Consider the following 15,938-nt stretch of genomic DNA (forward strand, 5'->3'; position numbering starts at 1 on the left):
GGGAGCTCCTGGCCACAGGTGGCCATCGAGTACTTGAAATGTGGCTGGTGTGACTGAGGAAATGGATTTTACATTTTAGATTAAACAGCTACATGTGACCAGAGACTTCCATGCTGGACAACACACATCTAGAGTCTGTGATCTTGAGACTTCAGCAATACCCCTTTCTGACTGAATGTTCTCATTAGGCAAATGAGGTGATTAGCCCTACAGTGTAGGAAATTTGTGTTTAAAACAGGATTTCTCTTCTGGAGTTTAAAATCTCTGGAAGAGGAGTTCATGTCGTGGCTCAGCAGTAATGAACCCAACTAGTATCCATGAGGATGTGGGTTCGATTCCTGGCCTTGCTCAGTGGGAAAGATCCAGCGTTGCTGTGAGCTATGGTGTAGGCCAGCAGCTACAACTCTAGTCCTGAGGACTTCCATGTGCCATGTGTGTGGCCCTAAAAAAAAAATTTCCTTTGGAAGAAATTTATTATCAGAAGTGTATTTTTTAAAACTGTATTACTAAATATTATTGGATTCTTGGCTCTTTTCTTTGTAGAATTTTTCCGACTTTCTCTTCCGTTGGTATCTTGAGAAAGGAAAGCGGGGCAAATTATTATCTCAGCCCGTTTCTCAGCATGGACAGTTGGCGAGTTTTCTGCAAGCTCATGAACATCTCAGCTGGTTACACGAAATTAACAGCCATGAATTAGAAAAGGTAAGAAGGATTCAGTTATATAGAGTAGGTTTAGGCAATTTTTAATTTAGTTTTAACTAGGTTTTTGAATAGTTGAATACTAGTTAAATACTACTTACAGATTTTTTTTAAAGTATGTCTCCTTTCACATAATTTGATACAAGTATTTTTCATTTATGATGGTATTACCATTACTTGCTATACCTCAGTTAAAAAAGAATTAAACCTATTATGACTTGACTATTATTACAGTGAAATAAATCACAAAAACTTTAACATGTAAATAGCAGTCATTGGCCTTCTTTTGTAATGAATTTTTCTTATAATAAAAATGTTCACATTACCAGTCAAAACTGTACATGAATTAAAGTCTATCCTTGATAGGGTGTCAAAGTGAATATATAATTGTTATAGAGCAAATGTTTTATTTATGTCTCATTTCCCAGTGATTAGTGTGGGTGACTGATATTTATTGTGTAATCACTCTCAAATTATGGTACTGTTCTGTTTTTAGGTTTGTTGATAGTGCCTTGATCTTCCATTGATAGAGCTTGGTTAGGGGTAGGGGAACCAAGTTTGGGTTGTATTTAACCTTCATTTCAAAATGTGAGTTAGTATCCAGGACCTTACTACAGTTTTCATATTTTGTTTATTATAGGCTCATGCAACACTTCTAGGTTTGGCAAATATGGAAACTCGTTACTTTGCAAAGAAAAAAACCCTTCTCGGTTTGAGTAAATTGGCTGCATTAGCTTCAGACTTTTCAGAAGATATACTACAAGAAAAAATTGAAGGTAAAAGACAGTATTTGAACCAGAAGACTACACATGAGTCATGCTGTCAGTGTACTCTTAGAATGGGTTCCTATTAGCGCTTACTGGGACCCACTAGAAACAGGAGCCCTTTCTCCTTTGAGGGAGTGCTTTCTGGTCAGTGTCCTTAGACAGTTACCCATTTTCATAGTCAGGATTCCCTTTCTATAGAAAAGGAATTTGTGCTTTAAGTAAGAATTCCTGAAGAATAAATTCAAATGATTTGAACAATATTTGGATTACAACTTTAGTGACTCAGATGCTAAGAACCAGAACTGCAAAGAAACTTGACGTTTACTTAGTGGGTTTGCTATAGGTGGTAGTAATTTTGAAGCTATTGGTTTCAGAATTCAAAACTTTTTGGTGTCATAATAGTGAAACCATTTTGTGTATATTGTGGATTGATATGATTGAGTGTATTGTTATTTTTGAGAACCAAGGAGAAAGGAGATATAAATACAGAAGGAGCCTGAATTGCAGATGTCAGATATAACCGTGGTTGTCTGAAAAGTGTAATTCTTGGCTCTGTCCTCTGAATAGACCTAAAAGTGGTGACATCTGGTAGCATGAGTCCACCTATCCCATACTTGGTTTGAGCTCCCACTTCTCCACAAAAGGAAATGAGGGGTTACCGAGGAAATTATCTTGGGGAGTCTTGTTGGGCCAGAAAGCAGGCTTAATGTTGAGATGTCAGACAACACAACACAGCAGCTTCCACTGGCTGAGTTTGGGGATAACTTCAACAACAAAAAGAATGATGGCAAAAGATACTATTTCATAGTTTAAAAAAAAAAAAAAAAAATCCAGGAGTTCCCATCATGGCACAGCAGAAATGAATCCAACTAGGAACCATGAGGTTGCAGGTTTGATCCCTTGCCTCGCTCAGTGGGTTAAGGATCCGGCGTTGCGGTGAGCTGTGGTGTAGGTTGAAGATGCGGCTTGGATCTGGCATTGCTGTGGCTGTGGTGTAGGTCGGCAGCAATAGCTCCGATTAGACCCCCTAGCCTGGGAACCTCCATATGCCTCAGGCACAGCCCTAAAAAAAACAGAAGACAAAAAAAATAAATAAATAAAAATCCACAGGGATACCCGGAAGAGGAGAGGGTCCGTGAAATGCTTCTTTACAAAAAAAGTGTGCCAGCTAACAAATGTAGAAGGGCTGATTGACTTGAGAGTCACCATTTTGCAGTCGTGGTGAATAATTGATCAGCAAAGGATGACCACTGAGTTTAGAGGTTAGGGAAGGAGGATATTCTCATGTTTTCAGAGCATCATTGCACAGGTCTAGTGGACACTGTCACCAGCAGTGAGATAAACTAACATTACATACTTCTTGGAGTGACATAATATGCCAGTATATAATACCAGCCTGTGTTGTGTTCCTGCCAAAAATGTTCAACTTGAATCTAATCACAAGGGAACAGTGAGATATACCCTGGTTGTGGGGCATTTTATAATATGTACCATCAGCCAGACTCTTCAAAATTCAGCAGCATGAAAAAAAAGACAAGAGGCTAATTTAGATTAAGGGAACCTAAAAGCCATGACAACTAAGTGCAGTGTGAGTTTATTGATTGGCTCCTCCACTGTCCCCCAAATAGCCAAAACAACTATAACAAGTGTTTTGGGGACAGCTGGGGAAATTTGAACATAATATTAGATGATATTACTATTTGATGTTAAGTTCTTCAGGCCTGATAATATTTTGGTCAGATGTCCTTGTTTTTGGAGATACATGCTGAGGTATTTAGAAATGAAATGTCATGATGTCTGCAACTTTCTGATTTAGGGGAAAATGGGCAGATAGAGTAGAGATGGCAGATGTTAACAGCAGGTGACAGGTATACAGTCCTGCACATTGTATTCTTTAAAAAGTTCTGAAATCCTTCAAAGTACAAGCTGGAAGGAAGTATCTCAGCCGTGTGGTCAGGGGTTCAGTGTATATAAATAAGGATATTTGGCTGCAAGGCATAGCCTCTAAGTTCTGAATTCAAATTATACTGCTTCACTTTTTCCCTCCAAGGAGTAGGTGTAGTGGAAGGAGTCTGGACAGAAATTGGACAGATTGGAGTTCCCGTTATGGCTCAGTGGTAATGAACCTGACTAGTATCCATGAGGATGCAGGCTTGATCCCTGGCCTCACTCAGTGGGTTAAGGATCCAGCGTTGCCAGAAGCCGTGGTGGTTGCAGACGTGGCTCAGATCTGGCATTGCAGTGGCTGTGGTGTAGGCTGCCAGCTACAGCTCCGATTCCACCCCTAGCCTGGGAACCTCCATGTGCCATGGTTGTGGCCCTACAAAAACAAAGAGATTGGTCAGATCTAGTTTCGCATATTCTCTCCAACTTACTGGCTAGCTTTATGATCTTGGGTAGCTCATTTACCCTCCTAAGCCTCTGTTTCCTCGTCTATAAAATGCATTGTTCTGAGGATCAGAGACAATGTGTGTTCCTTGGAAAAAATTTCTCACACATACCGAGTGCTCAGGTCCTAAGAGCTGGCGTGTAACTTTGTTATTAAAATTACCCTTTGCTGTTTGGGAGACTCTTTCTTCAGTCTTTTGTTTTCCAGCACTAATGGTGTGTATTCTTAGAGAAGTGTGTATGTAATCTGCAGCCCGGCTGGTTGTCCAAAAGGGGAACCATGTTTTAACCTGGCTGCCAGAGCTAGATTCTGTTAATCAAAATAATTTGACATGCTTTATTATTTCTGGTTCTCCCTGGGTCTGGTAATCATTCTGCATTGATTGAGCCTTACCACAATGAGACTATTTCCAGGTCTCAGTAATTTCTTGCAGACTATTATTGCACTGTATCTAATTGAAGGGAGTAGGTTTTGGTTTTTTTTGTTGTTGCTTTTTTTTTTTTTTTTTTGTCTTTTTACTATTTCTTTGGGCCGCTCCCGCAGCATATGGAGGTTCCCAGGCTAGGGGTCAAATCAGAGCTGTAGCCGCCGGCCTACACCAGAGCCACAGCAACACGGGATCCGAGCCGCGTCTGCAACCTACACCACAGCTCACGGCAACGCCGGATCATTAACCCACTGAGCAAGGGCAGGGACCGAACCTGCAACCTCATGGTTCCTAGTCGGATTCGTTAACCACTGCGCCACGACGGGAACTCTGGGAGTAGGTTTTTAAAAGATAACTTTCTATTGGTTATATAAATAATTACTTGTGAAAATTTGTATAGAAAACAACACAACAGAAAAATAAATTGTCTGTAATCCCACTGCCTTAGAGTTAACTGCTGTTACTTTTTTGTGCATCTTCCCTGTCTGTTCACAGATGGTATGTGGAAATTGCACAAAAGTGTAATGTTTACTTTTATAAGATTGGGGTCATATGGAATGATGGCATTAGTTGGAGGAGCATGTTTGTTGCTTTGGTGATTGCATTTTGCTATAACTGGTGTGCTAAGCGGCTTCATAGCATTCCCAGCTCTTTCCCCCTGTTCCCAGCTCATGGTCATGGGCAAAGCCAGTAATGATCTGCAGTCTAGACAGTTTATGCAGGTTAGAAGCCCTGTCACCTCACTGTGTAGAGACGCCCATCATGAGGTAATAGGTTTGGTGCGTGGTCACCTGGGTTTTGTTTTTCCTGGAGTAACTCATGGTGGCTTTTAAATAGATCATTTCCTTCACTGAATGAAATTATACTGGCAATGAAAATTATACTGGTAAAGCAAGAAGGACTTTACAGAGTAGCCTTAAAAGGAGCTGAGAGACCTCAGGTTTGGGGGATTCATGCTTCATGAAATCACCGTCTGCTCTACAGTTGCTTCCATCAGTAGGTGTTTTCTTACCTCTCTCCCCTTCTAACTATTTCCAGTTGGTGACACTTCATATGATTTGCATCACACCATGAATATTTCTAACAGAATTAGGAGTCAAGAATAAGCAGAATTAATAATATTCTAAGATCATTGAATAGTGATGGAATTGCCTTTAAAGCTGTTCCTTTTTAAATTCAGATGTGGGTTGTTTTTTTGTTGTTTTTGTTTTTACTTTTTGTGGCCACACCTACATATGGAGGTTCCCAGGCTAACGGTTGAATTGGAGCTCTAGCTTCCGGCCTACACCACAGCTCACCGCAATGCCGGATCCTCAACCTACTAAGTTAGGCCAGGGATCGAACATGCAATCTCATGGTTCGTAGTGGGATTCGTTTCAGCTATGCCATGACAGGAACTCCTAAATTCAGAAATGTCTTATGACAGCAAAAGTGAAAGCTTTCCCCGTTGCTTTCCAGAAATGGCAGAGCAGGAGCGCTTCCTGCTGCACCAGGAGACCCTTCCTGAACAGCTGCTGGCCGAGAAACAGCTAAGCCTCAGCGCAATGCCCGTACTGACCGCATCACAGCTCATTGGCGTATGTGCTTTTCAAACCTTTGCACTGTTTCTTAGTCTCAGAACAACCTCCTGTTTCTTGGGCCATGTAGTGCAGTTTGTCAGAGTCATCGTCTTTCCATTTCCTACTTTCCTGGTAACTTTTCCCTGGAACAAATTGTTAGAAGCTGCTTGGGAGCAGGAGGCCAGTTCGCAGAGATCAGTGGCCCAACCTCTGCCTCCCTGTAGACAGAGATCTCCACCTGTTTCTAAGGATGCTTATCCAGGTGACCAGAAGAAATTACTTATATTGTGCTTTTGTAGTATGGGACAAATATGTACCATGAAACATAGTTGAGGCTTTTCTGAAAGAAAAGTGGTATTAGGAAGTAGATTTCCATAGCCTGTAAGTGTCATCCTCACCATTTTCCTCTGCAACATAGCAGCTTCCTGAGGACATAACTAGATTAGGACTACAGCCTGATAGGATAATGTTGTTGTGCGCACTTACCACCTTAGCTCTACTTCTCTTCCTTTCAAGAAAGCATTTCGGATGCGAGAGTGATGTCATAGGATCATCTTGAACTCGGCCTGATTATATTAATAAGAAAGCAAATAATTTAAGAACTTGAGCATTTTAGCTGTTGTTAGTAACAGATTTCCTATAATTGAGTTCACGACAGCCTCTTCTGATAAGCATATTTAACTTAAAAATCTAAGCAGCTGTTGTTCATTAAGACTATTGTGTGCTGGTAAGAAGAATAAAGTAGTGCCAGTTTTACTCTACTATACCATCAATTTTAATACCACATTTCAAGTTCAGTGTTGTTAATATTGTGGAGGAAAAAAGATGGTCAGCAACAATGAAATAAAGTGTTTAAGTGTTGTAAGACAGTGACACCAAGCGGATAGCTTTTTTTTCCCCCTGAAATGGCTTGAATGTTGTTTTTGCTATTAAAGGATTATATTCAGGTTTTAAAAATGAAGTTTGGGAGTTCCCGTTGTGGCTCAGTGGATTAGGAATCTGATTAGTATCCATGAGGATGTGAGTTTGATCCCTGGGCTCATTTAGTGGGTTAAGGATCCGGTGTTGCTGTGAGCTGTGGTATAGCTCGCAGACATGGCTTGAATCCCATTTCGCTGTGGCTGTGGTATAGGCTGGCAGATGCAGCTCCCTAGCATGGGAACTTCCATGTGGAAGAGGTACGGCCCTAAAAAGCAAAAAAGCAAAAAAAAAAAGAAGATTGTTGGAGTTCCCATGTGGCTCAGTGGGTTAAGGATTTGGTCCCTGGCCTGGGAACTTCCACATGCCATGGGTGCGGCCAAAGAAAAATGAAGTTTGTCATCTTATAAATAGTTATTGGAAAAAGAATATAGGAAAAATTCAAATTGATATTAATAAAGCAAGCATTTATCTGACTATAAAATTATGGAAAATATATGAGTATATAGTCAGCTTTAAGCAATCAGGAATAACCATTAGTAACATTGGTGTGTATTTTCTTCTCTTAAGTAAACTGTAGACCAACTACACACTTTATTGTAGGTCTCAATTTTTAAAACTGTTCAAAGGGCAACATTTCAGAAGCATTATAGCCAGCTTTAAAAATAGAAGCAATTTGGCAGCAATTTATCTCAGAATAGGCCCAAAAGAATACTGAAACCTATACCATCTTGAACTTAAGAATATAGATTTGCTGACATTTTTAAAGTATATATACTAAGTTATATAAATTCATTACTGAATGAACATAGGATTGGGGTTTTTTTGTTTGTTTTGCTTTTTAGGGCAGCACCTGCAGCATATGGAAGTTCCCAGGCTAGGGGTCAAATCAGAGTGATAGCTGCTGGCCTACGCCACAGCCACAGTAACATGGGATCTGGGCTGAGTCTGTGACCTACACCACAGCTCACAGTAACGCTGGATCACCAACCCACTGAGGAAGGCCAGGGATTGAACCTGCATCCTTATGGATACTAGTTGGATGCGTTTCCACTGCGCCACAAGGGGAACTCCCGTGGATTGTTTTAAAAGACAGTTTGTTGTGAGGTAGGTGGTGTATAATTTCCAAGTGTGATGCTGTTATTATTCACTATAAAAATACCTACCACTTCTTTGAAAGACATAATGACTTCTCTGTAAATGTCTCCAGACTTGGTTATATGATTACTTACAGTGATCCTCTCCCCTTATTGTAACTCACTGTAGCTGTACATCTGTGAGGAAAATAGAAGAGCTAATGATTATGATTTCAAGAAGGCTCTGGACCTGCTGGAGTATATTGATGAGGTGAGTAGAATCACTCTGATCCCAGGCAACTGTCACAATTTGTGTATGGTTTTCTCTAGGACTGAGGACATCTGAAAAGTGTTCATTTTCAAAGACTCTCTTGTTTAGCTATCCATCATTCTTGGAATACATACATCTCTGTAGAAAAGCTGTCAGGAGACCTCACTTCCCAATCATTCTCACATACCTCTGGGTGCCCTTTCCCCAAACAAATGAAAAATGCTGCTTTCCAAGGTCCTGACGTAGATTTTCTCTCTCATTTATTGAGTCACTGTTAGTTCTTTAAACTGAATGCTGCTTTATCAATTTATTATTGGTAATATTCATCCTAAGAGAAGCTATTTCTCAGCCTTCTTTGAAAAAAAAGATTATAATGATAATGCTGTAGGATAAGTAGTTGGTCCTGCAGTTTGAAAATACTTTGTTAGCTTATAAAAATGTAATATGGGAGTTCCCATTGTGGCTCAACAGGTTAAGAAGCCAACATAGTGTCTGAGGACGTGGGTTTGATCCCTGGCCTCACTCAGTGGGTTAAGGATCCAGCATTGCCACAAGCTGTGGAGTAGGTTGCAGGTGTGGCTTGGAGCCTGGATGGCTGTGGCTGTGGCGTAGACTCGTAGCTGCAGCTTCAATTCGACCCCTAGCCCAGGATATGCCGCAGGTCTGGCCATAAAAAGAAAACAAACAAACAAAATAGTAATGTGGTGGCTCTTCTGTTACTCTGTGTAAAATCTTGAATCTCTCAAGCTTCGTGATAAAATCAGATTGTCTCAGAATAATCGGAAACAAATTCACAAGTTATTAATAGTCTTACTCCTTACATAGTATTAATGTCTTAAACGGAATTTTTAAAAAATTACATATTAAAGCACAGAGTTCCCTGGTGGGTCAGCAGGTTAAGGATCCAGTGTTGTCACTGCTGTGCTTAACCACTATGGCATCAGTTTGATCCCTGACCCAGGAATCTCCACATGCTGCAGGTATATTCAAAAAAACTTTATAAATTAAAATATAATAATATTTATGCAGAATAAGGTGCTAACTCAAATTTAAGCCTTTTGTTTTTTTTCCTTTTTAGGGCTGCATCTGTGACATATGGAAGTTCCCAGGCTAAGGTTGAATTGGAGCTATACAGCTGCCGGCCTGCAACACAGGATCTGAGCCACATCTGCAACCTACACCACAGCTCACGGTAACACTGGATCCTTAACCCACTGAGTGAGGCCAGGGATCAAACCCGAATTCTCATGGATACTAGTCAGATTCGTTTCTGCTGTGCCACAGCGAGAACTCCCTAAGCATGTATATTTTAAATCAGGACTTAATGGGGACTTTTTGTTTTGCTGTGAAGGAGGAAGATGTAAATATAAACGATCTAAAACTGGAAATCCTTTGCAAAGCTCTTCAGAGAGATAAGTAAGTTCTCAAAGCATGAATCTAAGATGTGGTTTGGGGAAAGGACTTTTGGGGAAGATTATGATATAAATCAAATGGTTTTGTACCATAATTATATTGTAACATATATTATGAAAATGATAGTGGTTACAGTAGTAATTTTATCTTCTTTTTCACTGTAATCTCCCTGGAGAGGAGGATTTCTATCCACTGGAATGGTGGTGGTTAAATTCAGTGGCAAAGCGAGATGGAAAATAATCAGGTGTAGGGGTCAGAATCTTAGAGAGAGCGTGACTTAAGTGCTACAGGCTTCTTTACTCGCTGTTTCCCTTTTTCCTATGGTGTTGAGAATTGCAGTGGAACTATTTTTACTAAGTATGTCTTCCTCTAATCACTCCCAGATAGTTAAAATTGTTGTCCCATTTGGTCTTGCAGGTCACCCTCTGAATCATTTAGCTCTGCCTGTTTGACTCTCCTTCCCAAGCATAAAAAATGTATTATATCATTTGACTGGAATTCCTTGTTCTGGCTTCCTGTTTAAAAACTTCAGGGTATCATGTGGGATATGTCCATTGATTGCCACAAAGCAGTGGTTCTGTATGTATTTTAATAGATAATCTCAACTAGATAAAGAAAATTTCTTAGGTTATACCAGATATGGTTGCCATTTTTTATTTTTATTTTTTTATTATTATTATTATTATTATTGCTTTTTAGGGCCACACCCCCAGCATATGGAGATTCCCAGCCTAGGGGTCTAATTGGAGCTGCAGCTGCTGGCCTATGACAGAGCCACAGCACCATGGGATCCAAGCCGAGTCTGTGAACCACACCACAGCTCAGGGCAATGCCAGATCCTTAACCCACTGAGTGAGGCCAGGGATCAAACCCACAACCTCATGGTTCCTAGTCAGATTTGTTTCCATGGCTGCCATTTTTTAAAGTGAAAAATAGAATATAACACATTTTAACTATTGCCTGTGCTCTGAAAGGTCACATTTTGGGGTCCTTACTAGGTTTGTACTTACTTCTAGAATTTTCTTGGGAAACATACCTCACGTTTGACATCAAATCCGTGCTGGTTATGTTGGGTGAATAGCCACCTAAGTGTCATATCTTATATCTAATATAGAGGCTGTGGGCATATCAAACATTTAAATCTCCTTTATTTAGTTTTCAACAGTATCACAAAACTCAAGTTTCTTTAGAGCAAACCCATAACAGCAAACAAGTCATTTATTTCAGATCATGTCCATGATTTTATTTTTTCCTCACAGTGATTTTTTTTTTTTTTTTCCCCTAGCTGGTCCAGCTCAGATGGTAAAGATGATCCAATTGAAGTATCTAAAGACAGTATATTTGTGAAAATCTTACAGAAACTTTTAAAAGATGGTAAGTTGTTTGTTAATATTGAAAATAACAGTATCACTCTTCAGTTTTAGAATTTGCCCGCATGTCAAATGCCAGGAGGTTAAGATTAAACAATGTAGTACTTAGAATCAGGGAGATGTGTTTAAAATAAAGGGAGGTCTTCGGAGTTCCCGTGGTGGCGCAGTGGTTAACGAATCTGACTGGGAACCAAGAGGTTGCAGGTTCAATCCCTGCCCTTGCTCAGTGGGTTAAGGATCTGGCGTTGCCATGAGCTGTGGTATAGGTCGCAGACGCGGCTCGGATCCTGCGCTGCTGTGGCTCTGGCATAGGCCAGCGGCTACAGCTCCAGTTGGACCCCTAGCCTGGGAACCTCCATATGCCGCAGGAGCAGCCCAAGAAAAGGCAAAAAGACAAAAAAATTAAAAAAAAATAAAATAAAGGGAGGTCTGTTTTCCTGCCTCCAAAATTGGGGGAGCTTGTGTCAGTCATGGTGGAGTCCATCTGCTTGACCAGTTAAGTCTAGTGAAGATTGAAAACTTAAAATGAGATATATAAACTTTTTTTGTTATATCCAGTATTAAACTGACCTTACCATGCTTAAGAACAAATTACAAAATGTTTTTATCAGTGCATTTTAGACATTAACACTCTAAAACTAACTTTAAGAACAGAATAAAAGGAAACAAGCAGGGAGTGTGTTTTGTATGTTTTATACCTAAGGCTGGACAAAATTCCATTTGCTAACCAAGATACAAATAAGTAAAGACACACTTCACGATTACATGTTTATTGTGTGAAGGGGAAAGATGAGCTAGAGGATATACTTTTACTTCCTTTTATATTACTGGAGTTTAAGACATGGAGACTATTAAACTAGAGACAGAGACAGGGATTTTTGTACATTTTTTACATAAAGACAAGTGTGGCTCATTTACTATAGAATTACTAATCAAAATATATGCTAAATTCAGGCCATGTGCAAAATAGGCTAACTTGCTATTTACCAGCCTTTCAAATAGAAGGACAATCTCTTTACTACCACCTGGAAAAAGATAGACAGTGACCACAAACTATGGTAAATTCAGCAGCCCTTCTAAATGGGAATTTTATCCATGATGCTGACATTGTTTAATCCACATAACAAGCCCAGCCCCATGCCTGGCACATAGTAGTTATCCATAAATGTTTGTCCTTTGAATGCCTAGAATTATTTTATGGATTCATAACCCCAGTACTTCTGTAACAGAGTCCAATCTGTCCTCTGTTTGAGAATCACTGACCCTCGGGGCCTAAGAGAAGCACTGAGGGCCTCAACACACCCCCAGTGGTCTGAGGCAGAAGGCGGCAAAGCCTGGGTGTTCACATGGCAGAGCTCTCACTCCAGATAGAGCCTGTCGGCCTTGACCTCCTGCATGCTTCAGATGGGTAGTCTCCTTTATAACTGATCAAATGTAAATGCACTTCTGTAACTAGATTAATTGGAGCTTGCTCAGCATTATCCTGGACTTTTTTTTTAATGAAAAATGGAGACTTGATTACCCCACATTGACAGTAGACCTAATGAATGCTTTTACTTACAAAGATGAATAACACAAATAAGTAAAGGCCTTTTCATCATCAAAAAATAAATAAAAATGTAAAATTAAATAAGGAAGGGAGACTTTTGCTAGGAAATGCTTGAAATTCAGACAGTTAAAATATATCCACCAGACTTTCTCTTTTCTGTATTTGGAATTGGAGAAATCACTGGCTGTGTGCTGTTGAAGATACTCATTTGGATCCAAATCTGATGCTTTCCATGAAGTTAGTTCTTGTGAACGTGTCACTGAGCTGAATTGTATTTGGTGCTATTTAAAGTTTGCTTTTGCAGTTTTTTCTCTTTTCAGATTATAAATCATAGATAGCAGAAATAGAAAGCTATAGTTTCACAAAAAGTATCATTAAATTTTGACCAAAGGGCAAAAACAAGTAAGAAACTATTATATATATATGTATCACATATATAAAATTATATATATAAAACAGCAAGCCACAGCCAGGTATTTTTGAAATTTTTTAAATCATATAGCTTCCATGTACAGTGGTGAATATTTTAAAAGGTTTTGAAGGTAGATACAGACAGTCTCAAATTATATTTCATAGACTGGGACAGCTAACAGTTACTTCAGCTTGTGGAAGAATTCAGCCTGCAGATACATTTAAATTACCCACCTAGAGCTTTTCAGTTTTTACATGTTACTAAAGTACATTATACATACAGGAAAAAAGTACGCATGTCATTGCATGGAGTTGGATATTTTTTCTAATTAGTTGCTGGCATTTAACAGTTGAGAAAAGTTCTTACAAAAGTCTTGTTTTCTGACTTATCTTAGAAATCAAAAGGTTTGCCTACAACAGACTGAATGCCTGTCAGCCAGGTGTGATAAGCACTGTGCACTCTGAGCATGCACTGGCTCCACATTAGCAAAACACCTAGGCCGCCTCCTCAGTACCCGCCAGACCTTTGCAGGCGTTCAAGTTTCACCCCTGCTGTAAAAGAAAGAAATCATCATCGGAGTTCCCATCGTGGCTCAGTGGTTAACGAATCCGATTAGGAACCATGAGGTTGCGGGTTCAATCCCTGGCCTTGGTCAGTGGGTTAAGGATCAGGTGTTGCTGTGAGCTGTAGTGTAGGTCGCAGACACGGCTTGGATCTGGCGTTGCTGTGGCTCTGGTGTAGGCCGGCAGCTACAGCTCCGATTAGACCCCTAGCCTGAGAACCTCCATATGCTGTGGCTATGGCCCTAGAAAAGCCAAAAAAAAAAAAAAAGAAAAGAAAAGAAATCATCAAATTTTATATCTAAACAGAAGGCATGCACTGTAGAAACAGAAGTCAAATAAGATAAAAGATTTTTTTAAATAGAATTGATCTTGGGAGTTCCTGTCGTGGCTCAGTGGTTAACAAATCCAACTAGGAACCATGAGATTGTGGGTTCGATCCCTGGCCTTGCTCAGTGGGGTAAGGATCTGGCGTTGCTGTGAGCTGTGGTGTAGATTGCAGACACAGCTCGGATCCCATGTTGCTGTGGCTCTGGCGTAGGCCAGCGGCTACAGCTCTGATTTGACCCCTAGCCTGGGAACCTCCATATGCTACGGGAACAGCCCGAGAAATGGCAAAAAGAAAAAAAAAAAAAAAGAATTGATCTTTAGTAAATTAATGTGATATTTTCATAAGTGTAATAGTGTTTTTACAGAGAAAAGGTCTTTATTGAAAGTGTGTTAATTATAATAAATGATATACAAATATTGCAGATTTAGCTTCGCAACAGTTACTAACCCAGATTTTTGTTATAAAAATAATAAACAATTATAATTTATAACAATTAAGTACCAAAAATGGTGCTAGGCACTTTGATGGTATTAAAAGAAATTCTTGATTTTCAGAACCTTATGGTAATATGACAAATGATAAAATAATGCCTTATTATTTTAAAATTTTTCTTCCAGTTTTCTTTATCAAATGAGGGAATTGTATGCACTGTTTTGTGACCACACAGGTGCACACTGGCTTCCCAGCTTGCTGGGCCTGGGGAAGACATGACACCCAGCTCCCTGGTCTTAGATCTACAATGTAACACCTGCAGACTGCAGAGTGCTTTCCTGGCAGCGTTTCTACTAAATTACTTCCCAAATAGGAGAGTATATAATTGTTTGAAATACTTGTTTTCAAGTGAATGTTAGTTTAAAACTCACGCACTGGAAGAAGGACTTAAACTGTGGAGGAAAATGGACATAGTTCAGATCGTATTAAAGACTTTAAATAGATTGGCTCTTTTGACCACTGGGGGGTGGAACACTCAAGCAGCCCCTGCTAATAAGTAAAGAATGTCATATTGTCAGATCTGCAAGTATGTTTGACAGATGGAAGGAATTTAGAACAGAACATTACCCAATAGCAGAGTGACGTTGGATTTTAAATAGAAGCACAGGTGTTTTTATCATCAATCATCTTAATTCGTTTGAGAGTTTTGTGACAATAAAAAACAATTTTTTGTGTTTGTGTTTATAGGCATTCAGCTCAGTGAATACCTACCAGAGGTGAAAGACCTACTACAGGCAGATCAGCTGGGAAGCTTGAAGTCCAATCCTTACTTTGAGTTTGTTTTGAAAGCCAATTACGAATATTATGTGCAGGGCCAAATGTAACTCGTTCTTGAAATGGTCATCGCTCCTAAAAATGTGTATATATGTTGTCTTTATAAAAGTTTTAGACCTTAAACATCCAGAAGTTTGTACAGTTTTATAACCTGTTGCTGAGTTTTTTATACTTTATTTGGATGTTCCTACAAATAGTTGTGACTGTAGTTCTGTTTTTTAGTTACATGATTTTTTTCCTTCCCTTTTTCCATCTGAAGTTTATCAGTTGTTCTGTACTTGCTACCCTATTTATTTCACTCCATCCATCCAGGGTCCTGGTTCTGGCTACTTGTATGTACGCATCACTTACAGGCTTCAGCTTCTGAAACTCTAAAAATGACAAGATTGCACTGAATTGTCTGAAATTGCTCTGACTCAGGATATTGCGCACTGGGGAGTATCTGGAATGTTTGACATCTGTTTTGATTAGGGCTAGTGGGAAATATCTACTGAGATAAATGTCAGATTAACTTACGGAACTAAAAGACAAAGTGGGTCTAATTCAATGTGAACCTGACAACTGATTACTTCATTGGGAAAATTGTCAAACTTTTCTACATAAGTAATAGAGTATTAATAAAAGTCTTTTGGTGAATAAAACATATTTATGTGACTTTCTCTAAGTTCCCATGTAATAGGTTATAACCTTTCAGTGTGGGGATTCAATCCACTTTGTGTATTTTCAGGGTAATATATACTGAATTCCAGCCTTACCACAGTCTGTCTAGCTAATGTAAGGTGTGTGTGATGCTAGAAACCATTATAGGTTTCCTTAATAGGGCAGCTGATTTAACTGCCCTATTAAGCAGTGGTTCTCAAAGCTGCTTTGTCCTGACCGATGTCGTCACTCATTCTTTATCCGGCTTTAAATAAAGGCAGGGAGTTGCTGG

The 15,938-nt window shown here is 39.5% G+C and overlaps 1 protein-coding gene across 2 annotated transcripts in view; it reads left to right on the forward strand.

Moving 5' to 3' along the window:
- The window catches only part of NUP133 (nucleoporin 133), a 51,533-nt gene extending 35,883 nt beyond the window's left edge, over positions 1–15,650 (forward strand). Inside the window, exons 20-26 of one of the 2 annotated variants that reach the window (XM_001928164.7) lie at positions 544–702; positions 1,340–1,475; positions 5,741–5,859; positions 8,026–8,106; positions 9,458–9,522; positions 10,805–10,893; positions 14,921–15,650. In XM_001928164.7, coding sequence (XP_001928199.1) covers positions 544–702; positions 1,340–1,475; positions 5,741–5,859; positions 8,026–8,106; positions 9,458–9,522; positions 10,805–10,893; positions 14,921–15,057 — 786 coding nt within the window. In that variant the 3' untranslated portion in view covers positions 15,058–15,650. Of the gene's footprint in view, positions 1–543; positions 703–1,339; positions 1,476–5,740; positions 5,860–8,025; positions 8,107–9,457; positions 9,523–10,804; positions 10,894–14,408; positions 14,873–14,920 lie in introns of those variants that run through there. The other variant, XM_021073899.1, reaches the window with a different exon arrangement.

This window comes from Sus scrofa, chromosome 14, assembly GCF_000003025.6.
Source record: "Sus scrofa isolate TJ Tabasco breed Duroc chromosome 14, Sscrofa11.1, whole genome shotgun sequence".
Taxonomy (NCBI): domain Eukaryota; kingdom Metazoa; phylum Chordata; class Mammalia; order Artiodactyla; family Suidae; genus Sus; species Sus scrofa.